Here is a 23,611-nt window from a genome sequence, read left to right as displayed (position 1 = left end):
ATTGGTGGGTGCAGACACTCTCCCCTCCCCTTCTAAGCCCTCCCTTGTTTGGGGGGGGACAAGGGAGGCACCCCTAAATCAGGCTGTAGCTGATAAGCAGAGTGAGCACCGTGGTGCAGCCTGAGGGAAGTGCACAGGGGTCCCAGACGGACAGGTCCAGGAGGGACCCGGGCTGGTGCAAGGGCCCACGGGAGGAAGCACGGAAGCCTCTGGAGTAGGGAGAAGAGGTGCCTTTGCCGGTCACACCGAGAAAGGTAACAGCTGCTCCCGCTTACTGAGCACAGTCCCCGGCACGTTCTCCATCCAATGCCCTAGCTCGGCCTCAGGCCCCAGGCCAGCCACCTTGCTCGGCAGTTATCTCTGGGCTCCTCCCCTCCTGTTTTTATTTAATTGGGGGGGGGGGTGTGTGTGTTACATTTTTCTTAAAGGATGAGTGTGGCAGTGTGAAGCTTTTGTGGACCCCAGGAAATCCTGTTCTTAAGCTAATCCATTCCTGTGCACGTAAACCTATTGTAGGTGGGAACTTCTGATTAAATTCTGTTAAGGGCCGTCAATTAGCATGACCCAGGGTGGCTCTTAATCCTCTTACTGGAGTCTTTTAGAAATGGAGGAATAAAAAGCTGCAGATACAGAAAAAGGCTGCAGAGAAAGAGACCCCACTAAGAGAGAATGCCACGAGAGCAAGAAGCTGAAAGCCACGTGGCCCAGAGAAGGCAGGGACCAGCAGGGCTGCTGTTGCGCCCCGCCCTGTGGCAGGAGTCCAGCATCGCCAGCAGCTGACCTTCAGGGAAAGAAAAGAGCTCTGTCTCATCTTGATTTGGACATTTTTCCCAGCTTTGGAATTATAAGCTTATAAATTAGTAAGTCCACACTGTAGAAGCAAACCCATTGCTGGCATATCACATTGGCAGACCGTAGCAAACTAAAACAGTGAGTTTTTTAATAAATAGGTTCTAAATCCCATAGGAAACTACATTCTCACTCAAGTCCCACTTTGGGTTCTGGGAGTGGGAGGGGAAACAGCCCAGGTCTTCCCGAGTACCCAGAGGGACCTGGAGGCAGTTCCTCGGGCTGTGCAGGCTAAGGAGCACCCCACTTTCTGGGAGGGAGACCAAACTCGGGGTGAAGGGGCCCCACCAGGTTTCCAGGCCATGCCCCGGGGTGTGTGTCCACGCCCCAGTGCCTCGCCGTCCTGTTCCTCGCCGGGACAATGCCTGCAGGAAGGGGCAGTGGATTTGTCCGACTGGACACTCCCGTGGGGCCTGTGGGTGCACAGGCCAGTGCTTGTCGCTCGCGATGGGACCCACGGTCACCACCTGTGGCCACGGCAGCCCCTGCCCGTGCGTCCTGGTTAGCCTGGTGGGGAGGCTGAGCCAAAGGGCATCCAGGCAGGTCACGAGATCCCCCTTCCCAGACAAAGCCACACTCGTGCCACCACTGCCACACACACACACCACCTGGCGGGCAGCGGGGAGCACTCCTGGGCAAGCCCGCCCCCTCTGAGCCTGGGCTGTGCGTGGGCAAAGCGAGGATGAGAAAACTGCTTGAGAGAGATGAAGTGAGATGGGGTGGGGGTAGCCACAATCCTGGGGGCTCTGAGGGGCCAGGGCTGTCTACCCCCCAGTCTCCCCAAAACTGAAACACAGCCCTGGGGTCCTGAGCCTGATTGCCTGGGCTCAATCCCGACTCTGGAATTAGCTCGTGACCTTGGGTAAATCCCTATCCACTCCAGCCTCCATGCCCTCCTTTCTAAAAGGGCCACGATGACAGTCAGTACCGCCCAGGACTGCTGTGACAATTAAGTGAGGACAAATACCTCAAGGACTCAGGCCAGTGCTTGGCGTGGCTTAAGGGCTGTTCACTGTTCTGGATCCTGAATCCCCAAGCCTGCTGCTTGCAAAGGGCACTGATGCTTGCAAACATTTCAGAATGTTCTCCACTTGGAAATTCCTAGTTTGGGCTCAGAGGGGATGTGTGTGTCCCCAGTGTACCTACATGAATGCCTATACGCAGTGGGGAGTGAAGGTGGACCCCGGGGCCAGCGGAGAGCAAGGCAATCTTGATTTTAATCCCAATGCTGTGTGGTGTTTGGAAAGTCACTCAACATCTCTGGGCCTGTTTCTACAGCCCTCCAATGGGAATCCCGGCCTGCTGGGCAAATTCAATGATGCCACATAGACAAAAGCACTATGTGAAAGTCCAAGGTTCCACGTCACCACAGCCACGTTGTCACTGCTCTTATGACTAGGTCAATGCCCCTTTTATCCTGTAGCCTCAGGAAATGAAGTTTTCCGCACGTGGCTTTTTTTATCCAGACAACTGAAGCCCCCGTTCTGGACACAATGTTTTCTGGACTGCATCTGGTATCCCTTTTCTATTAAGCACAACATATAGATAATGGCTGGGCCTTTTTCTTGATGGCTTAGGGGGCCCTCCTGGTCTGCCCCACTGTGACCCGCTCCCCCGTGGCCCTGGGCTGCGAAGCCCTCCCCGGACAGGGACCCTCCTGCTGGCATTTCCTGTCTCCCACTGAACCCAACTCTTCGGTCTCTCTCACTATCGCAGGGACCCTGCTTGCCCCTGGAGAGCTCATCTTGCCATATTAACCAGCTGTTAACTGGATGATTAACTGACCGTCTGCCAGGGGAAAGAGACCAACAAGTGCCTTCAAGCACAGCCACGCCAGGGCCGCAATTTTAAGCAGCTGGCTCGGGGTGACGCCGGAGGTGGCTGCACATACTGCCCCGGGAGGAAAGTACAGGACCCCGTCCCCAGCTGGCTTTGCCCTTTGGAAGCCTGTTCTCTGCAAGTCTTGCCCTCTGATGGACGCCTTTATTTGATAATTACCATCATCAACGGCAGACAGAGGCGGCCGCCAGCAATGGGCTGCTCAGAGAGGGGAAGGCGTGACCTCTGGTGAAGGGGTGAATAAACATCCCCTCCCCTCTCGCGGCCTTTCTACGGAGCCCCCTGCTCTGCCTGGGCTGCGGGAGACCCAGGCAGAAAGAGACCTGGCATGCCTGGCCCTCGGGAGAACTAAGCATGGATCTTCACCGGGCTGCCCCCGCCGTGGGGGGAAGAGGCTGCCATTCTCAGAAGAGGGCAGGTGGGGGGTGAGCAGAGCCCCCACGGCAAGCTGGCACAGTACCGCCCTTCCCAGCACACGGATCTCAGCCAGGAGGAGGAGGTCCTTTCAAGTTCACTGTCCTAACCCTTCTAGAGCCTCGCGTGCAGCTGCAGCAGGAATTCCATCGTTTCCATTTCACGGCTGCAGACGCCCGAGGCTCGGAGCGCTGCGTGGAGCAGAAGCCCTTCCCCGGGGCCGGGATCCTGAAACCTGTGGCTTCCCTTGGGCCTGATCCACTTTACAAAGGAACCCTCCGGAAGTGGGGCTGAGCTCAATGAAATACTACCCGGGTCCCCGGGCGCCAGCTCGTCTGTGGCTGGTCCTCTTGGGGCCCCTTCTGACCTTCTCCAGCCCCAGACACCTTAGAGCCTCCCAACACCCAAATCCAAAGTTACCATGTGCTGGGGTGGGGGTGGGCCCACACTTGCCTCCATCTGCTTTTCAAGGCTCCAATAGGTGCTGTGGGGGCAGAGCCACGGGAGGGAGCCAGTGGCTGCTCTTGTGGCCTGCCACACCGGCCGGTGGGCCACATACCAGAATGGCAGTGTACGCTTTTCCCAGGGACATTATCCTAGGGCCTGGGGTGCCAACAGAAAGAGACACCAGTGAGGTTTTCAGCCTCACGCCCCTACTTCTGGAAGTGGGACAGGACAACCATACTTCTGCCTGGCTCCCAGGAGGGAGAGAAGAGTCCAGCATCGGCTGGGACGGGGATGACCAGGGCAGAGAGGGCCAGGGGTGAGGCCGAGAGGACAGGTCTGGCTTTCCACCCCCAGCCAACCACCCAGGGGGCATTTGGGGGCACAGTGCCAGCGGATGCCAGGATGCCCAGGCCCTCGTTCCACTTTGGTGAACTCAGGCCACCCCCCACCCCCTTCCCAGGAGGCGGTAGAGAAGAGCCATCTAGCTGCTGGCGCTGATTTCCGAACCTCAGTTTCCTGCTCTGTAAAAGGGAACAACCCGTGTCTGGGCTGCCCGGCTGTAGCAAAGGTCTGCACGGTGACTGTGAACCCTGAGCGCGCACTCGACAGGCAGCGGGTGTCTGTGGAATGGTGGGCACCCTCCCCCCGGGCCTCCCTGTCCTCTGGACGCCAGAGCACTGACAGCCACTCTCGGACTCGATGGGCCTGCCGGGGCGGGGTGCTGGCTGTGAGCATGGCGGATCTCTGCCGCCACCGGCCACCGCTCTCTCTGTCCCCCGGCGAGCCCAGCGCCTGGAGGGGACATGGCCACAGGCCCCACACCCGCACGGCCTGCAAAGCTTACCCGGGCCGAGGCGCACCCGGCATTCAGGCGCACGCATCGGGCATTCAGGCTCACGACGATCCCGCGAGGAAGGGACCCCCAGCCCCGTTTCAGATGAAGAAAATAAAGCACAAAGCAGTTTGGAGATTTGCCCAAGGTCACATGGCTGGAGAGTGGGACAGCTAGAGCTTGAACTGTTCATTCATTCAATATTTACTGAATACCAACTACATGGGGTGGGAGCCGAGCTGGGATTCAAGGAGAACACGGAATTCAGAGTCTAGCTGGGAGACACATAAGCAAACAGGCAGGTCCCTCCAGCAGGGTAAGGGAGCTAAGCAAGAAGATGCCAGGGTGGGCAGCAATGCGTGTTCAGTGAAGCCAGTGCCTGAGCAGTGGGAGGTGGAGCCTGAGCCGGGGAGGGGCTGTCGGCAGCACTGCCCTGTCCAGCTGCCTTGACCTGGGAGCCAGAACGTGTGTGTGTGTGCGCGCGTGTGTAGGCACACGAGCATGCATGGGGAGCAGGTGTCTTAGTGGGAGTCTGGGCAGGCTGCGGGCGGCTCAAATGTGTAAGTTGTGCATCCCCAAATGTCACCGTGTATCTATGACAAACGTCTGAATGAACCACAGTGTGGAGACGTGCGCCAAGGAGAGTGGACATCCACCAGTGATGCCACCTGCCTATGCAAATATGTATGGAGGGAGCGGGAAAATGAGCAAAGCGGAGCTGGGCACTTGGAAATCTTTCTTCTCTTATACCCAAGAGAAATTTCTGTACCTGTGCAGCAGGGGACATGCTCAAGGAACCTTGGCTCATCACTGAGTATTTCAACATGCATCTTCTAAGGACAGTGCAATTCTGCACAGCCCAATATTATCAGCATACTTATCAAAATTAAGTGTGTTACCAGCAACACCACAGACGCGACACAAATGCCCTACGACAGGAGAATGGGCCAATCAGTCGTGGTCTTGTCACTCAACAGAACCATACAGAGCAGTGAAAACACATGAGGGACCACTGCACGTGTCAATATTATGCAACATAATGTTAAGTGAAACAAGCAAGTCCCAGGTGGTTCCTGGAGCTAATACGATGCTCTATAAAAATGAGACAATTTTTGTTTAGGCTAAAACCGTGTGTGATAAACCCAAGCAAAAAAAAATCAACCTGTGGTTTATATTGCCATGGGAAAGAACAGCAAGAAAGAGCCTTTTGGACAATGAATACTGGCTGTATATGAGATGATATGGGTTATTACGTTTGGTAAGCGTGATAATAATATTGTGGATACGTAAAAGAATAGCACCATTCTTAGAAGACACATGCTGAAATATTTAGTGGAGAGTCAAGATGTCTGCAAATTACTTCAAATGGAGAGAAAGAAACACAGAGGGAGAGATGGCAAAATGTTAAGAAGCTGTAAATTTTGGGAAAGGATATACAGGCAGTCACTGTGCTAGTGTACCTTTGAAATTTTTTCAAAATAAAAAATTGGGGGGAAACCCTAAGAGAACGACCAATATAAACTTTCAGATATTTGTTCTAGGAAGCAAGGGGGTAAGGACAGCACCAGATGGGTGTACACTGTTGGTGCTATTTTAATGCTTGACGGGTGGCGGGGTCAGGGGTGTTCCTTGAGCATTTATTGCAAATACGAGGTGCACGAACGACAGGAGAGAAACAGCCGAGTTCTAAACGCACCATGTCTCCTAGATTAGATCCTAGAGCACTCAGAGGACAGGCGCGGGCATCTGAACGATGAAGCTTGAATAAAGCCCGCAGTGGAGCTAGTAACACTGTACCAGCGGAAATTTCTCAGTTTTGACAAATGGGCCAGCTATGCAGAACTTAAACCTCTTACATGGGTGAAGGAGTATGCAGGGATTCTCTGTACTATCTTTGCAACTTTCCGTAAATTGAAAGTGATTCCAGTATAAAAAGGAATAAAACAAGCAAGCAAATGAGCAAAAAGTCACATGCACACACGACTTGGTGGCGAGAGAGGCTCATGAACCAGCAGTCCTGGCTGATGGGATTCAGGGCCCTGAGGTCTACTGGGGAGAGAAAGGCAAGTGAGTGCAGCATTAAAGGAAGGGAAGAGAAGGCAAACCCTCTCCCCCAGAGCTGCCCGGGCCCGTCTTCCTGGAGTCAGGCAGGTGCTCGGTGCTCTCCCCGAGCCCGGCGTCTGGCCTCCAGCTGCCCCACTGCCCCCGAGGGGCTGGCACAACGGCTGCCTGTGTTCCCCAGGCCTCCCCGGCTGGGGCCTCCAGGCCCTGTCGCTGTTCTCTCAGCTGCAAATCTCCTGCCGAGCCTGTGCCTGGCAAATGACACAGGCTTGAGAAGCCTGATTTCAAGGGGCTGCGATCTCCATCCCACAAAATGAGGAAACGGGTTTAGAGGAGTCCAGGAGCCTGTAACTGGTGGTGCTAAGACCCCAGCCACAGTCTCTCTGATTCCTGGGTGCTAGTTCCCTTTCTGGGAACAGCCAGGCACCTTGAGAATCTCAGGGGGCCTCCTCGCTCGCTCTCTCGCCAGCACTCCGGCTCTGACCTACAAGTCAGGCTGGGCCGAGTGGGGGCCAGGCTTTCCGCGTGGGCTCCTCCTGGCCCGGCCACCCCCACAGCCCTTCCCATGGAAAACTACTTCCTTCCCTCTCCTCCCCCCTCCCCTTCCGGGTGGCCACAGCTACGTAGCGGACCGGACGGGGGCGGCACTGACCCAAGGCTGGCCAAGGTCTAGGCTGAACTCTGGCCTTGACCAGCCTGGCACAGAGAGCCACACATCCCGTTCAACAAGCAGGGCACTGGCGTCTCTCTCGGGAAAGGTGGATGGATTCGGGCAGTTTGGGCCCAGGCTAGGACAGGAAGGGTGTGTGAGCTCCAGTAACACCTGGGCGGGACCAATATGGAGGACACGACAGTGACAGCAGTCAATGGTACTGCTAACCACAGAAGCCTGGACACTCCCTGTGGGCTGAGATTTCCGTCTGCTTTCATCTGCCTGTCTGTGATGATAGCCCCGGCACCTTGAAAAATGCCTGACACATCGGAGTGGCTCAATCAATAATTGTGAGTTAGAGAAACTGAGCTCCTGCGTGCCCAACACTGTCCTTAGCTCGTCGCACCGATTCGTTCCCCCAGTCCTCCCAACACCCTATGAGATGGGTCCTACGATCCTCTCCATTTACAGATGAGGAAACTGAGGCACAGAGAGGTGAGCAGCCCATCCCAGGTGACAGAGCGAGCGGGAAAGCCTGGACTGACCCCGGACTTCTAACCGCCTTGTAAACGTCCTCTCTCCACCCTGACAGGGTGGACAGCAGGAGGATGTCCCCCGCCGCAGTTGTTGCTCACATGGGACCTGTTCCCACATCCAGGCTGGCGCTCCTGAGGACGCCATCCTCCTGTGTGCCCCCACCCCGCCCCTACAACAAGACCACCACAAGCCTGTGTTTCCAGTGCCTTCTGGGCACCTTCAATTCTGCACATCCCCACATGGGCCCCCCAGAGCGCCCCCGCAGCCGTTTAATATTATTGATGAATTCCAAAAGAAATATTGGATTATGCTTATAATCTGATCTGTACCTGGGCATGACTGAGTTATGATTAGGGCGTTGCGTCCCACCCCTTGGTGGGTGGGGACTCACAGATAAAAGGCAGGGCAAAGGACAGAGTGGAGGGTGTCTGATGTTGGGGTATGATGCTGAAGATCCGGGAAGTAAGCTCAGAGGGGAGAGAAGCCAGCCCCAGGAAGACAGGACTCTTGAACCCAGAGTAAAGCAAGCCCCAGGAACGAAGGGACCCAGGAAGCCTGAACCCTTGCAGACGTCATCAGCCATCTGTCTCCAAATAGACTTTGGGGAGGGAAGTAACTTCTGCTTTATGGCCTGGTATCTGTAAGCATCTACCCCAAATAAATACCCTTTATAAAAACCTACCAATTTCTGGTATTTTGCATCAGCACCCCTTTGGCTGACTAATACAGCCCCAAACCGGTCCCTCCTCCCTGGGTTTCTCTCAGACCACTGGCACTGCCCGCCCCAGGGGAGAAACCTCGGCTACCCCCGATGCTGGGGCAGGCTCAGTGATGACCCCCCACCTCCCCACCCCCGGACCTACGGCTCTCTGCTGATGTGCTGACGTTAAGGTGCCTTAGATGGAGAGACGGCCCTGGATTTCTCAAGGGACCCACTGTCATTAATCACAAAGGCCCTTAAAAGAGGGTGGCAAGAAAGTCCCAAATGGCAAGAGGCGGAAGGACCCACGGGTCGAGGGACGCACTTGGGCGGCGGAGGAAGGGGCCACGCGCCAAGGCACGCCGCGGCCTCCACAAGCTGGAAAAGGCACGGCCACGCCCTCCACCAGAGCCCCGTGCAGCTTCCCTGCCCACGGCCTGCTCTCAGTCCTGTCCGACCCCTTTCAGACTTCGACCTCCAGAACTGGCACATAATATACCCGTGGCGTTTTAAGCCGCTGAGCTGGTGTAATTTGTCACAGCGGCAACAGGAAACTAAGGCAGAGCCCTTCCTCCCTATCACCCCCATCCACGAATCCAGCTGGTCACCGCACTGGGCCACTTTCCCACAGAAACATCCCATAGGCCTCATCGTGGCCTGTCGCTTTCTTGCAGAACTTCCCACCTGGCCTTCCGGAGTCTGTTCTCGGCTCTGCGAGCCACACCCATCTCTCAAAAGAGCCGATCTGTCCACTCCCCTGCTTGACACTCACTGAGGGCTCTCTGGTTGGCACTGGGCAAAGCCCACCCTCCTGCCCCGCCACATGACCCTCTGCTGCACCCACCACTCTTCCGTGTTTTTGCTCAGCTACCGCGTGCTCGCCTCGTCCTGCTCAATTCTTTGGGACAGTTAGTGGAGAGGTGGGGCCCTCTGGGTCACATCTTTCCCTGCCCCTCTAGCGTGGCACCTGAGATCCTGGATTGGGGTCTTATACCCACTCGGCTCGTGTCGCGATGGCAGCCTTATGCCTGTGCCTGGGTCCTACCCAGAAGCCTCTGCTGCACCCAGAGCCAGAGCCCGAGCGCCCTGCGGGATGCTCAGCTGAGCCCGGGCCATGGGGCTTCTCCCCTCCGCTCCTGCCCACCCCCACCCCCAGCTCCCCAGCTCCCCTCACCCTCCCTGACCTATAAACGTTGAAGGGCCCCAGGGCCCCGGCTGAATCCTCCCTCCAACTTGACTCACTCCCAGATGATTTCATTGGGTTTCACTGCTTTAAATGCCAGTTTCATACTTATGATTCCCAAAATTAGACCTCAAGCTGGGAGCTCTTCCCGAGCTCCCGACGTGTGCATCCAACGGCCGCTGATGACTAAGAGTCACCCCAGAGGCCCCTCACAAACAGCACCTGAGAGCCCGCCCCCGCCCCAAGCGGCTCCTCCTGCGCTTTCCCATCTCGGGTGACGGCACCTCCATCCTCCCAGGGGCTCTGCCAAAACCCGTGAAGTCAAGCCGGACTCCTCGGCTCCTCTCGCGCCCACGCCGGCCAGTTCTATCTCTATGGCTCACGCCAAGGATACGCCTAGAGCCGGGGCGCTCCCCCACCCTGCTGCGGCCCCGTCAGGCCGCGCCTGCGTGACCACGACGGCCCAGAGGCCTCTCCCCGTTCCCACCCTGGTCTCTCCCAACCAACAGCCACAGGGAACCTGCGCTGGGTCCTGCCCCTCCTCTGCTCAGACCTGCGCTGGCCTATTTCACTCCCAGCAAAAGCCCAAGCCCTGACCTTCACTGACAACATGCCTTCCCCTGTCACCTCCCACCTCCCACTGACACCCCCCCACACTGACACCCCCGCACCGTCCCTCAGGGCCTGGGCGGCTGCCGTTCCCTCGGCCAGCCCCGTCCTTCCCGCCCCACGGCTCACTACCGCCCCCTTCAGGTCTGTGCTCAAAGGCCTTCACTCCATCCACACACCCCCACGCACCTCCTGCTCGTCCTCCGCGCTCACCCCTAACTTGCTGTGCGCCTCGCCCGCTGCTTCAGCCGCCCAGGAGCTCCTCCAGGCCCCAGAGCCTGCCCAAGGCCAGTGAGTGCACCCGCCCAGGGCCAGTGGGCGCACCTGCCCACCCAAGGCCAGTGAGTGCACCTGCCCAAAGCCAGTGAGCGCACCTGCCCAAGGCCAGTGAGCGCACCTGCCCAAAGGCCAATGAATGCATCTGCCCGCCCAAGACCAGTGGATGCACCTGCCCACCCAAGGCCAGTGAGTGCACCTGCCCAGGGCCAGTGAGCGCACCTGCCCACCCAAGGCCAGCGAGCGCACCTGCCCACCCAAGGCCCTCTGGGGCCTCTTGCTGCCCGCCTCTAGCCACAGTCCAGGCCCCGGGGGGTCTCTGAGAGGTTTGGAGCGGCTGTTTCTCCACTCTACCCTCGCCCACGGGGCCTCTTTACCACCAGGCCCCTCCCCCAAGGTTGGAAGGAGTCCCCCCCAGACCACACGTGCTGAGGCAGCCACTGCCCCGCCCCCACTCCTCCACTTTGTGGCTCAAAGAGCTTCTGTTCAGCAGGCGGTGGCCGTGGCCCCTCCGGGCCATCTCCCTTCAGCCCAGATAAAGGCGGTGCTTGTTCCTGTCAGCTTGGGTGGTCCTGGCTGGGGAGGATGTTACTGTGAGGCGTTCTAGAACACTGCAGGGCCTGAAGCCCCCTCCTGCTCCCTTCCAAGGCCTCTGGAGCCCCCTACCCAGCACTGCCGGAGCCCTGAGGGTCCCTTCCCCACATGGCTGGGCAGAAGGGGCTGCAGTGACCCCAGCAGAGGCCTCACGGAGGGCAGGGCCCCCCGTGGAGCCATCCCTGCCAACACCAGGCACAAAGGTCCCCGGGCCCCGCCCAGCAGATGCCAGCTCTTCCCGGGAAGGCAGAAGGGAGATCATTCCCGGAGCCTAATTAACAAAGAAAAGCAGCGATAATTAAGTGGAGAAACATGTGGCTGGCGCTGGAATCGTGGTATCTTTAGAAACTGGGGAAGGACAGTTTTATTTTGAGCTCTCAAGTGCGTGACAGAGTTGGAAGGGTGGAGAGGCTGGGGGGGCCCAGAGGAGGTGGCAGGGGCCGGAGAAGCCCCCATGACTGCGGACCAGGAAAAGGCCCTCGGAGGGCAGGAGGGCAGGGGAGCCGCCTCCGGGGGTGCACTGTGCCAGGCAAGGAGGGGGGGCGCTGTGCCAGGCAGGGGGCTGGGCGCCGTGCCGGGGGACACCCCTTGCATCCCTCCACCAGCCCTCAAGGCAGGTGTCCCTGCCCCCTTGCACCCTCAAGCAAACAGAGGCCAAGAGACAGTAAAAAACTTATCCAAGATCACATGCCAGGAAGTGGCAGGAAGGAGCAGTAGCTGAGGAGGCAAAAGGGGCTGGGGCTCTGGACAGCATTTGATACCCCAAATGTCCTCTGCTGGGGTTCCCGGGAGGCCAGCAGGGGAACGAGGGCTAACAGAACCCAATGGGGACAAGGGCGAGCAATGCCATCGTGATCCCCACCTGCGTCCCGGCAAAGGGGACCCCCGGCCCGCCTGGCAGCCCCCCTGCCCACAGCTGAGCTTCTCAACCTGGGCTGGACGAGGTGAGTGCAACGGGGCAGCTCTCTCCTCGGCAGTATGCAAGTCAACGTATTTCCTTACCTGAAAGCTAAGCTGGGGGGCTGACGGAACCGACTGCCACGTGTGTGGTCTTCCTGGCTAAAGCTGGGGCCACCGTGGACTGGGGTCCAGCCCATGGGCATGCTCGGGCTCCTCAGCCACGGCGAAGTGCCAGTGGGAGAGCTTGGCAAGGCGGGGGTCGACCCCGCCGCAGAGCCCCCGGAGTTCTGCCCGGCCGCCTCTCTGCCCGCCTCCCCAGGCCTTCGCCGTGCGCCCCAGGGCGGCTCCGTGCACGCAGACTTGATGGGATGCTATTCTCCCCATTTCACAAGGAACAGCAAAACCCACGCAAGCAAAACCTAAGTTGCCAGGCCCACACAGGGAGCCAGCTCTGGCTCCGTCCCCCTGCGCCCGGGTACGCTGGAGAGGACTTGTCCGCCTCATGGTCCCCCGCTGCTCCCCCCCAGAGCTCCCTCGGGCTGGCAGGAGGAGGCGCTCCTGGGGATAAAGGAGAACCAATAGGAGGGGAGGGCGGCCTGGGTCCTGGGAGCTCGTGTTTGCCGGCAAGGGAGGCCGGGTGCGCGGCCGGGCATGTCAACGGGGCCGCACGCGTGCCATCCCGGTTGTTACTGTTCAGTGCCCAAGCCCTGGAGAGGAGGGGCTGGGGACAGCTTTGTAGCTGAGCAGCTGCAGAGAGCACGCGTGGCGGTGGGGAGACCCCTCCTCGCCGTCCAGAGGCCAGGCTCGGCCTCCCTTCCTCCCAGCACTGCAGGGACCAGCCCTGCCCAGGTCCCTGAGCCTCCCTCGGGGTTCCAGATGTCCCCAGCAGCTCGCCTATGGGAACTGGCCTCTGCTCAAAGTCTCGGTGGCAGTTTGCTATTATTTAGGAATTCTAAAAAGAGATATTAGTTATGTTTGTAGACTGGTCTGGGTGTGATAGCCTCTGGTTGTATTAAATTCAGCTGTGATGTCTGATTAAATTATGTTAAGATTAGGACTTTGATTCAACCACATCATTAGAGTGCATCTCAGCGTTGAGTCCCAGCCCCCTTGGGCAGATGAAACAGACTCTCAGACAGAAGTAGACACAGAAAAGAACATAGAGGAAGAGAGACCACTCATTAGACATGGCGGAGGCCCCGGGAAGAGAGAGGAGATTGATGGTCTACAGCTGACCTTGTGAAGAGACCAGAGCACTGAACCCTGAAAGAAACAAGTCCCGGGAGAGAATAGCCTTACACCAGTCTACAGCTGAGATCAGAAGAAGCTGGGCCCACGAAGCCTTGAAGAGGAAAGCTGAACCCTCACAGACATCACCCGCGATCTTGCTCTAACACGTGGCCAATGACTTTAGACTCTTTAGGGCCTTGTGACTGTAAGCTTCTGCCCCAAAAAGATAACTCTTTGTAAGACATGCCTCTTCTGTCACTTTTACTGAACCTGTGGTTGGGGCTAGGGTTGGTGTATACTCAGGGGACTTGAATCTTTGGACTGCCCATGTGCCAGCTGGACCCTGAGCCTCAACAGACTTGCAACACCTACTCTCTGGTTCGTTGGACTTACCCAGGTCAGCTAACAGGGAGGTGAAGATGGTCAACCACCACACCAGGGAATCAAGAGTGCCTACAACTCTAATCAGAAGAATTGCATCCATCATTCATGTGGAATCCAAGCCCTCTCTTGATCTCGAGGTGGAGTGGTCATCACCATCCCAGGGTCCACAGGATGGAGGAATAAAATATGGATTAGAGTGGACTTACTGATATTCTACTATAAAACTATTGTGACTAGTAATAGAAGAAATTGTAGCACTGAGGTGGAGAAAGTGGCCACAGTAGTTGCTGAGGGCAGGGAGAGGGAAGAAGAGATGTGATGTGGGGGCATTTTGGGGACTTGAGTTGTCCTAAATAACATCGCGGGGTCAGATGCTGGACTTTATATATCCTGCCATACCCCACTGAATGTACTGGGGGAGAAAGTGACCTACAGGGTAAACCATTATCCATGTGGTGCAGCAGTGCTCCAAAATGTATTCACCGAGTGTGATGGGTGTGCCACAATGATGGGGGAGGTTGTCGGTGTGGGGGGAATGGGGTGGGTAGGTGGGGGGTATATGGGGACCTCTTATGTTTTTTAATGTAACATTTTTCGAGATGTATATATCTCAAAAAATACAATTTACAAAAATGATGGGGGTGGGAGGTCGGGGGCGGGTTATATGGGAACCTCTGTGTTTTAATGTAACATTCCTTGTGATCTTTTAACTTTAATAAAAAATAAATAAAAACCCAACGGATTCCCGGCACTCTGCATCAGCGCCCCTTTGGCTGCCGAATAGTCTCCACCCCCAGGGAAGCCACTCCTTCCCAGGCAGCCCACTCTACTCCTTTTAACATCGCTCCCTTCCAGCAGTTCTAGAAGGGCTCTGAGCCCGCCCCCCTACTGCCCACCCACTGCCTTGGCTCAGGCCCCTTCCATGCCCCCTGGCTCCTCTGCCTCCAGTGTTGCCTTCCCCAAGCCATCTAGGGGGTGAAAGTGTGGTTACCATGGTAACCTAACGACCAGACAGCTCTGACCACGCTGTTTCTTCAGATGAGCAAACCTCCAAGGGCACAGGCTAGAGTTCAAGTCACTAGCACCTCGGGCAAGGTCCTCTGTGATCCTAGTTCCCTTGGCGCCCCCTCCCTCTCGATGCCCACCTCCCCCGGGCCACCTCCTGCCCGGGCTCTAGAAGGGCACAGCCTGGCTCCGCCTTCTGCCTTGTGCTAACCGCGTGACTCAGCCTCGCCCGGCCTCGGCTTGCTCAGCCGCAAAGGGAGAGCGGGCCGCGAGGACCCCACGCGGCCGTGAACGCAGGGCCTGGCGCACGGTGGGCCCTCGGCCAGGGCCTCTGCAGGTGCCGCCCCCCCCAACTGCAGTGCCCCTGCTCCCTTCTCTGTCCGGGGGATGGTGGCCTCCCTGGGGCTTCCCTGATCCCCCACGCGCAGGGGGCTGGTTCTCTTGAGGATGGCAGGGAACGTGCCCTGTGCTCCAGCCCGGGCTGCAGGAACCAGCCCTTACCTCCTGGCGGGTTCCACCTGCACGCAGACGCCGCCACCCAAGCCCCTGGCCGCCCCCTGCCTTGACGTCCTCTCCTCCAACACCCTTGTCCTCCCTCTGGCCCAATCACCCACGGCCACGTCCTAATCCCCTCTGTCACTGGCACTGCCACCTCTCCCCGTCGTACTGTTTCCTCTGGCCGCCCCCTCCCATCTTTCCAGCCCTCCCCGATTCCAACCACCCTTCATCCCCACTGGGACCAGCAGTCGCTGGTCGTCACCCTCCCGCTGTCCCCAAGAAAAGGGCGGCAGCAGAGGCGATCTTGCCCGCGCCCTCGGCAGCCCCTCCTCTCGCCTCCTCGGGGGCTCTGCCAGCCGTCCCACCTTCTCTCTGGCATCGCTCGCGTCTGTCAAATCAGGCCCGGATGCCTCAAGTCAGGCCGCGGCCCTTCCCGCCTGCAGCTCCTCTCGGGCCACTTTTCAGGCCCTGCTGTTTCTCTCCTACCCTTTAAAGCAGGGCTCCTTAACCAGCGGCCCGTGAGTTTGAAGTGAAACTCAAGAAAACGTCATTCTCACGGGGACGTGTTGGAGCGGGCGTGATGTATTTATTAAACAATGCACAGTAGAGAGGGGACTTCGTGAGGGGTCCGTGGCACAAAAAGGTTAAGAAGCCCTGCTTTGAAGGGCGCCCTACGCTTGGCCAGCTCAGCTTCTCTTCTCGCAGGTCCCCAGCCTGCCTTGCGACCGCCCCCCACGGCACCGCCTGACCTCCGGCTGGCACACTCCCACAGTTCAGGTCCCTGAACTTGGTCTTGCTGCAGCATTTGGCTCAGCTGCTTGTCTTTAGAAGTTCCCTCACTTGGCTTCCAGGGCATCACACCCTTGGGTTCTCCTCTCTCCTCCGCGGACCCCATCTGACTGCCCACTCACCCCCGCCGTGACCCCGAGTTTCACGACAAACACACACGGTGGCTCCTAATTGTCTCTCTCCTGGGGGGGCCCTCCCTGATTTTTCACCTCTCACCGCCTGTCCTGACCGTCCACCGGGATGGCTCCCCGAGACCTTGAACTCGACCTGCCCCTGCGCAGCCCCTGCTCCCTGCCGGCAGGGCACGGACGCTCCGGCCCTCCAGCAGTCAGGACAGAAGCTCCGGGTCAGCCCGATGCCTCTCCTCCTCTCACACCCACGCCCATGGCGCCAGCCTTCCCGCTGGCCCTACTTTCAAACCAAGTCCAGACACGACTCTGCTCCTAGGAACTTCAAAGGCGGGCACGACTCATCCGTGGTGTGGACGTCAGGAGGTACTTGCTTTGGGGGGCGGTGGCTGGAAGGGGATCAGGGCACCTTCTGGCGGGGGGTTGGTCACGCTCTGAGTCTCAGCTTGGATGCAGATTGCTTGGGTGTGCTGACTTTGTGAAAATTTACCAAGCAGGATACTTCAATTTGTTATACTTCAATCCAATATTTCCCTTTAAAACTGGGCACACAGACATGCCCGTACCCCAAATCCGCTGTCTGCCACCCCCTCAGCCACTCAGTGCTGTTGCCAGCAGCCACCTCCCCCTCTCGCCTGGACCACAGCGATGGCTAAGCCCCAGGTGGTCTCCTGGCTCCTGTCCTCCCCTCGCCCACCTAACTCCCAATCACTTGGCTATTAAAGGACAGTGACACTTCTCTGCTGAAAACCCTTCAGCAGCTCCCAAATAGACCCCAAATGATCTACCCTTACCTCCGATCCTGCTCCTCCCTGCTCTGCTCCAGCCACACTGGCTTCTGATGCCCCTCGAACACACCAGGAGCTGCCTCAGGGCCTTTGCACAGTCTAGACTCCTCTACCTGGATGGTTTGCCTTGGATTTCTACATGGCTCGTGCCCTCACTTCCTATTGGCCCTTAACTCAAATATCACCTTTCCTGGCAGCCTACCTAAAATTGTCCTTCCCATCAACCCACCTCTTTCCTGTGGCATACTTCTCCGTGGCACTAACCACTAACATACTACATCATCTTCTTATCCTTCTCTTCCAATAGAATATATGTACCACGAAGGCAGGGATGTCTGTCTATTTTGTATTTCCAGCATCTTGCCAGGCACAGAGTAGGCATTCAATATAATTTCCGTTGTACTACAAATAAATAATGAACCCTCGGGGTTAACTGTGAGTCTAGAGTCACAGGCAGGACCAATGTTAGCGTCGCCGGCAGCCAGTAGGGGGCAGCAAAGAGCAGCCAGGTGTGGACAAGAGAGGACACCAGGCCCAGGGAAGGGGATTTGGGGTCCTGGGTTCCAGTCTCAGCTGTGCATGCTTGTAACCGTGGGCAAGTTCCTCAACCTCTCTGAGCCTCCGTTTCCTCCTGTGAGACTGGCTCTGGGAGGAGACGACGTGTTAACACGTGCATGGGTGAATCTAAGCGCGGGGTGGGCAGAAGAGCCCTCGGTGTGAGGGGCTGCCCAAGTCGCCACCACCGGGGTCGGGGCAGGTACACAACCATGAAACATCCTGGTGAGTTATAAAGTGTTCTCAAAGACGGGAAAAGGCTTGTTTTAAGGCTCGATGTGTGTGCAACTTACAGAAAGACCAACAGTGAGACATAAAATAAACTCAGAGGAAAAAAAAACACCTGGGAGAAATACATCCTCCAAAAAAATTAATAGCTGTCTAGGCAGTGAGATTGCTGTATTTTCCTGATTTCCACAATGGGCATATATTCGTGTTTCCTTTAGGCCTTTATGACCTCCTAGAATGTTCTACAGCTACCTGGGTAGAGACTCTCCTCCTTCCATAGTCACCACTAGCTGTTTCTTCCCAATATAAGCCAAGCAGGCCCCTTTACTGCTCAGGTTTTAGGAGTTCCCGGCCTCGGCCCCCGGAGCTGCTGAGAGCACGGAGGACACCAGGCCTCCCCCAGGGCCCCTTCTCCCATCACCATGGCCCTGCCGTGCCTTCTTGCCTGCAGGAGCCCGATGAGCTGTGATCCTTAGTGCACCTCTGTCCCCTGGGCTCTGAGTCTCCAGCCACTGGCCTCTCTGGCCCCTGGGCTAAGCTGGGGCTCTATGACCCTGGCCCAGTCTCCTTATTTTAACTCAGCACCTCTCCAGGCAGGTGGGAGGGATGGGGGAGCAGCTGGGCTATATGAGGGGCTTCCCTCAGCACGAGACTCTTCTCGGCGACAGTCACTTGAGCCTGGTCGTCTTGCACCCCATAGTGTAAGTGGGGGGCTGGCCCCGCCCCCTCTCTGCAGGCCCCCTCCAGCAGGCCTGGCTCTTCGCACCACGTCCCCATGCCCCAAATCCCAGGAAGCCCCTGGCTCCTGGCTCCCCCTGTCCTCTGTGGACAGCTCACCTGAGCCCTGGAATCCACCCACACACCTCTGAGCCTCAGTCCAGCCCGTCTTCTCTCCAGCCGGGTGTCTGTCTACCGCTCTCTTCTGGCCTTAGAAGGGGCCACTAGGGGAAGCGGACGTGGCTCAACTGATAGAGCGTCCGCCTACCATATGGAGGGTCCAGGGTTCAAACCCATGGCCTCCTGACCTGTGTGGTGAGCTGGCCCATGCGCAGTGCTGCTGTACGCAAGGAGTGCCGTGCCACGCAGGGGTGCCCCCACGTAGGGGAGCCCCATACACAAGGAGTGTGCCCCGCAAGGAGAGCCGCCCGGGTGAAAAAAGTGCAGCCTGCCAGGAATGGCACCACACACACATGGAGAGCTGATGCTGCAAGATGATGCAACAACAAAAAGAGACGCAGTTTCCCAGTGCCACCTGACAACATAATACGCGGACGTAGAAGAACACACAGTGAATGGACACAGAGAGCAGACAACCGGGGGGGGGGGAGGGGAGGGAAGAGAAATAAATAAATCTTTTTAAAAAACAGGGCAACTAAACTCCAGGGGGAAACTGAGGCCCGGAGGGCAGACATGATGTACCCATGAGGGAAAAACAGCAAGGGTCTCTGATGTCGTCTCTTTTGACCCAGAATAAAATTGGCAGCGGAACCACTAGACCCCCACCCTGGCTCTGGGCCAGCTGGCGGCTCCAGGCCACGTGGTGAGAGGTCCGAATTTAAAGTGATTTATCTCCAAGCTTCATTTCCTGCTTTAGAATTCACCTTGTTTGGGCGGTTCTGTTAGGAAAGGCTCCCCGGGGAGCCTTCTAGAAAATCTCGGAGCTGTACACGGCAGCACCTGCCGTCCCCCGACCCCCGCCAGCCCCTCCTCCCACCCCGAGCATCTCCTGCCTGGATACCGCAGCCACCTGCCCGCCACCAGCTCCCGCCTGCTGAACCCGGCGCCGTCACTGGATTGATGCGGCCTTCACCAAGTGTGGATCTGCTCAGGCTCAAAACCCCCCGCGGGGTGCAACTGACTACTGCGGGGCGTCCCACAGAAGGGCCAGGGCCCCGGAGGGCCTACCACTTACAGGCAGGAAAAGGGGCAACTCTTCAAGCACCTAAGTAGACGGGCACCTGTGGATGTCTTGTGGCCACCAGCATGGATACGTGGCATTTGAGGTCCAATGGGCCTCTCGCCCCTATGAAGCCTTCTAGAACTTGGACACAACCCTCAGGAAAAGGGGGGTCCTAAATGGATTGAGATTACATTCCTGGGAAGTGGATTTGGCTCAATGGATAGAGTGTCTGCTTACCACATGGGAGGTCAGGGTTCAAATCCAGGGCCTCCTGACTTGTGTGATGAACTGGCCCATGCGCAGTGCTGATGCGCGCAAGGAGTGCCGTGCCACGCAGGGGTGTCCCCCGCGTAGGGGAGCCCCATGCGCAAGGAGTGCGCCCCGTAAGGAGAGCCGCCCAGCGCGAAAGAAAGCGCAGCCTGCCCAGGAGGCGCCGCCCACACGGAGACCTGACGCAGCAAGATGATGCAACAAAAAGAGACGCAGATTCCCGGTGCGACCTACAAGAATACTAGTGGACCCAGAAGAACACACAGCAAATGGACACAGAGAGCAGACAACTGGCCAGGGTGGGGGGAGGGGGAGAGAAATTTAAAAAATAAATCTTTAAAAAAAAAAAGGTGATTACGTTCCTGCCAGTGTTTAATGGGGCTTCTGGTAAGAACCACGTTCAATTTTGAAGAATAAAGACCAAGTTTTCGTGTCTCGCACTCTGAGTTTCAGACTAAATAGGGCCGTTCCATGTTTTTAGAAGAGAACAAAAGCAAAAGGAAAAGGAAAGTCTCCGAAGTTCCCACCATGCCCAGCATAAAGCCTCATCTCTGGCAGGACGCGCGCCAGCCTCCCAGCCCAGCCGCCGCCGCCGTGCCAGCCCTGCAGAGCTGCTGTCCAGCAGCCCCTACACGTGCGCTGCCTCAGCGCCAAGTGCAGTCCTACTCACCTCCAAGGCCCAGCTCAATGCCACCTCCTCCAAGAAGCCTTCCAGAGCCCCAGTAATAGCAATAACAACCGCCACCACCACAGGCCAGCTGGCCCAGGACTGAGGGCCTCAAAACATCGCAGGCAAGCTACAGAAAGCAAGCCCCCAAGAAGAGATGACCGCTCCCCCAGAGCTGACCCACCGGCTCTCAGGAGGAAACAGAGCTGGGAGCGGTAAAACAATATGCTCGCGCTCTCATGGCTGGGAAGGGACTGGAGGATTTGAACCCAGGTCTGTCTGAGCACGAAGCCTGTGCTTTTCCGGGTGCACAGGCTGCCTCCGGGCTACACCCCAAAGCAGACTGCCTGCCACAGGCACGGCCCCACTTCCTCCAGCTTCCAGGTCCCGGGTAAGGTGTCCGCCTCGCCCAGCAGACCAGGCGCCTGCTCTGACGGACGTGGGACCGCAGTCCTGGCCAGCTCCAGGCCTCGGTGGCTATCTGGCGGAAGGCGTGGGAGCAGTCCTTTCTGGGGCAGGAGACCGAATAACCTCTGGTGAACCTTCGGAGGCCCCCGAGGGCCTGGACGCCTGCCCAGCGAGACAAGGGGCAGGAGGAAGCATGGCGATGACCACCACCAGGTCCGCAGTTCCAGCGCCGAGAGCGGGGCCCAGGGCACTTTCCCACCTCCTCTTCCAGGCAGCCTGCCATCCCTCTGCCACACCACATGGGCAGGGGACTCATTGCCAAGGGCTCTCTATGCACACACAGAGGACCCAAACAGAAGCCTGATGGGTGCGAGGGCGGAGACCGTGGAACGGGCAGCCCCCAAAGGGGTATGGCTGGGGATAAAAAAGCTGCTCGGGCAGCAGGATGAGCCACTGGGCGGGGGAAGCCTGGTCGGTGGAAGAGGTCACCCCCGGAAGGGCCCAGCCGATCTGTCCCAGGGGCTGCTGAGCTGACCCGGGGCCTGCCCCGCGTTTCTCCCCAAAGTCTGAAGATGCCCCATTTCTTCTGAACGCATGCTGCCCCTCATCTCTGGGCCTCCTGATGGAAAGCAGGTGGCAAGGCCTTGGAACCAACAGTTCCTTTGCTTGGGGGGGTGGTCCAGGCAAGTCACCCAAGTTCCCACGGCCTCAGTTTCATCCATAAAAATGGGACGGTAAAAAGCTGACAGCACAAAGCCAAAATTTAAGCTCAGCGCAGACCTGCTATCTGCGAACCCATTTTAAGCCACGCCCACCCCTGCTCTATTCTCTGGCCTCCGTGGGACCTTTTTCTTTTAGAAAGGAGTGGCTGGGAGGAGAGGGGCTGCTGGGCAAGCCCAGAGACGGCCGCTGCTGTCCATCAGCCGAGGGTGGCCCAGGCCCTTCTCCTGCTGCTCACGGAGACGGACCAGCACCGCCTGCACAGACGCCAGCCCTGGGCAGACACCCAAGGCAGGGGCAGGCCGGCGGCTGGGACCTGGCTCTGGGGCACTCGACGCTGGAGTCTGGAGCCAGGCAGGCCTGAAACCACAGGCGGGGGCAGGGGGCCCGCTGCGCGGCAGGGGAGCTGGGGCCACGGGCCGCCCACCCCGGGCTCGAGCCAGGCCTGTCCAGGGGGGAGCCGGCCACCCTGTCGCAGGGCTGGGCAGGTGGGTACCGCCTCCCACGGCCAAGGGAAAGGGCGTTTTGAAAGCCCGCAGGCCTCGGGGGTTCCCACGAGAACACGTGCCTTCGCTTCCCTGCCCCGTCCTTGCTGAACCCACCCGGTCCCGCCGTGGGCCTCCCACTCCGGCAGCCCCCTGGCTCCGCCTCGGCCCCTGGCCCGTCCCGGGAGCCGTGGAGCCATGTGGCGGGCCACTGAGGAACGAAGTCCCCGGCTAGCCGGGTGGCGCAAACTCCGCGCCTCAGTGCCTGTTCTGAAAACAGGGCCCTGGTGTGGACGCCTCCTCCACGTCCACATCCGAAACCCGGTGCCTAGAACGGTGCCGGCCCGGGCAGGGCTTCTGGAACAGGTCCAGGCAAAGCGCTCGACGCCGGGCCCAACATGGCCCCCAAGAACGGCTCGGCAAGCTCGGCCCCGGGGCCACACCACGGCCCGCCGCTCCCACGCCGTCCCCCTGCTCCACCTTCCCGCTATCGTCCCACTGCTCTTCACGCCTCCGAGAATTCTGGAAAAATACCTCTGAGGCCGAGTAAGCCGTAGACTGTGGACTCACCTGCAACACCGCCCCTCTCCCCCCGGCTCTCCGAATCTCGCCTTCCCGAGGCCCACTCAGAGCTGTCCTCCCACCAGCCCTGGATCTCACGCTCCCCCTCCTCGGGGGTCCCCGCAGCCGACAGTGGCTGCCCCAGAAGCAGACCGCTCCGTAAGTTTCGCACCCCGGGCCACGCCAGCATCCAGTTTAATGGTCTTTGGGCCCTTCCCTGTGGCTGCGCCAAGCCGGGCGGGGAACGGCAAGCAGGGGCAGCTCCTGGGAGCTCGGGTAGTCTGTGCCATCGCGCCCCCAAATGCCATCAGCTCCCCGGCTTGCAGGCTCCCGGTTCAGGGCACTGCCCCCAATGCTCACCCGTTCCCAGCACCCTCGGTGCCGTCTCCCCGAGGGCCTGGGTCCGGCCAGCCTTCCCGCCAGGCCGGCGGCAGCATCTCCTGGGGTGGGGACGGGGCGGGGGGCGAGGCTGCAGGGCTCCCGTCTCTCCGCGCACAGGCTCTGAGGGTCAAGGGTCAGGCGTATGCAGTGTCCGCCCCAGCCACCCCCGCCGCCCAGGGACAGCCCTGCTCTTTGTGGGAAGGGGAGTCGGGGCACAGATGGGGGAGCTGCCTTGACAGGGCTCAGCAGAGGCATTTTACCTCTTGTCTTTACATCTCATCTTAGGATGGGGTGGGCTCCCCTCAAGCTCGCAGGTCCTTAAGGGGCACGTCCTGTGGTTAGGAACCCCCTGCCACCAACCTGGTCCACTCGCTAAGGCCGAGCCGGGCCCCTTCCATGGGAGGGGCGCCACTGGCCTGGCCCCTCCCTCCTAAGCCCTGCCTAGGAGAAGCTAACAAGTCACCAGGGCCGCCTGCTACCCCGTTCTCAGCTGCAGGATCCACGGCCAGCTTCCAGCTGGGCCTTCCTCCTCCCATCTGGGGCAGGTGTCCAGGTAAGGTGGGAGGGCCGGGGTCCAGGTTAGGTGGGAGGGGCGGGGTCCAGGTTAGGTGGGCAGGCAGGTGCCCAGGTAAGGTGGGCGGGCAGGTGCCCAGGTAAGGTGGGAGGGCAGGGGTCCAGGTAAGGTGGGCGGGCAGGGGTCCAGGTAAGGTTGGCGGGCAGG

At 58.8% G+C, this 23,611-nt stretch overlaps 1 protein-coding gene across 7 annotated transcripts in view; it reads right to left on the bottom strand.

Moving 5' to 3' along the window:
* GTF2IRD1 (GTF2I repeat domain containing 1) overlaps positions 1-23,611 on the bottom strand; it is a 119,272-nt gene that overhangs the window by 11,213 nt on the left and 84,448 nt on the right. For 4 of the 7 annotated variants that reach the window (XM_058285951.2, XM_058285948.2, XM_058285947.2 and 1 more), the window contains exon 23: positions 22,870-23,010. The exons of the other annotated variants lie outside the window; for them this stretch is intronic. In XM_058285951.2, coding sequence (XP_058141934.1) covers positions 22,870-23,010 — 141 coding nt within the window. The remainder of the gene's footprint in view (positions 1-22,869; positions 23,011-23,611) is intronic. 7 annotated transcript variants of the gene reach the window in all.

The sequence above is a fragment of the Dasypus novemcinctus genome, chromosome 23 (genome assembly GCF_030445035.2).
Source record: "Dasypus novemcinctus isolate mDasNov1 chromosome 23, mDasNov1.1.hap2, whole genome shotgun sequence".
In the NCBI taxonomy this organism is placed as follows: Eukaryota; Metazoa; Chordata; class Mammalia; order Cingulata; family Dasypodidae; genus Dasypus; species Dasypus novemcinctus.
This window is presented reverse-complemented; position numbering and strand designations above follow the sequence as displayed.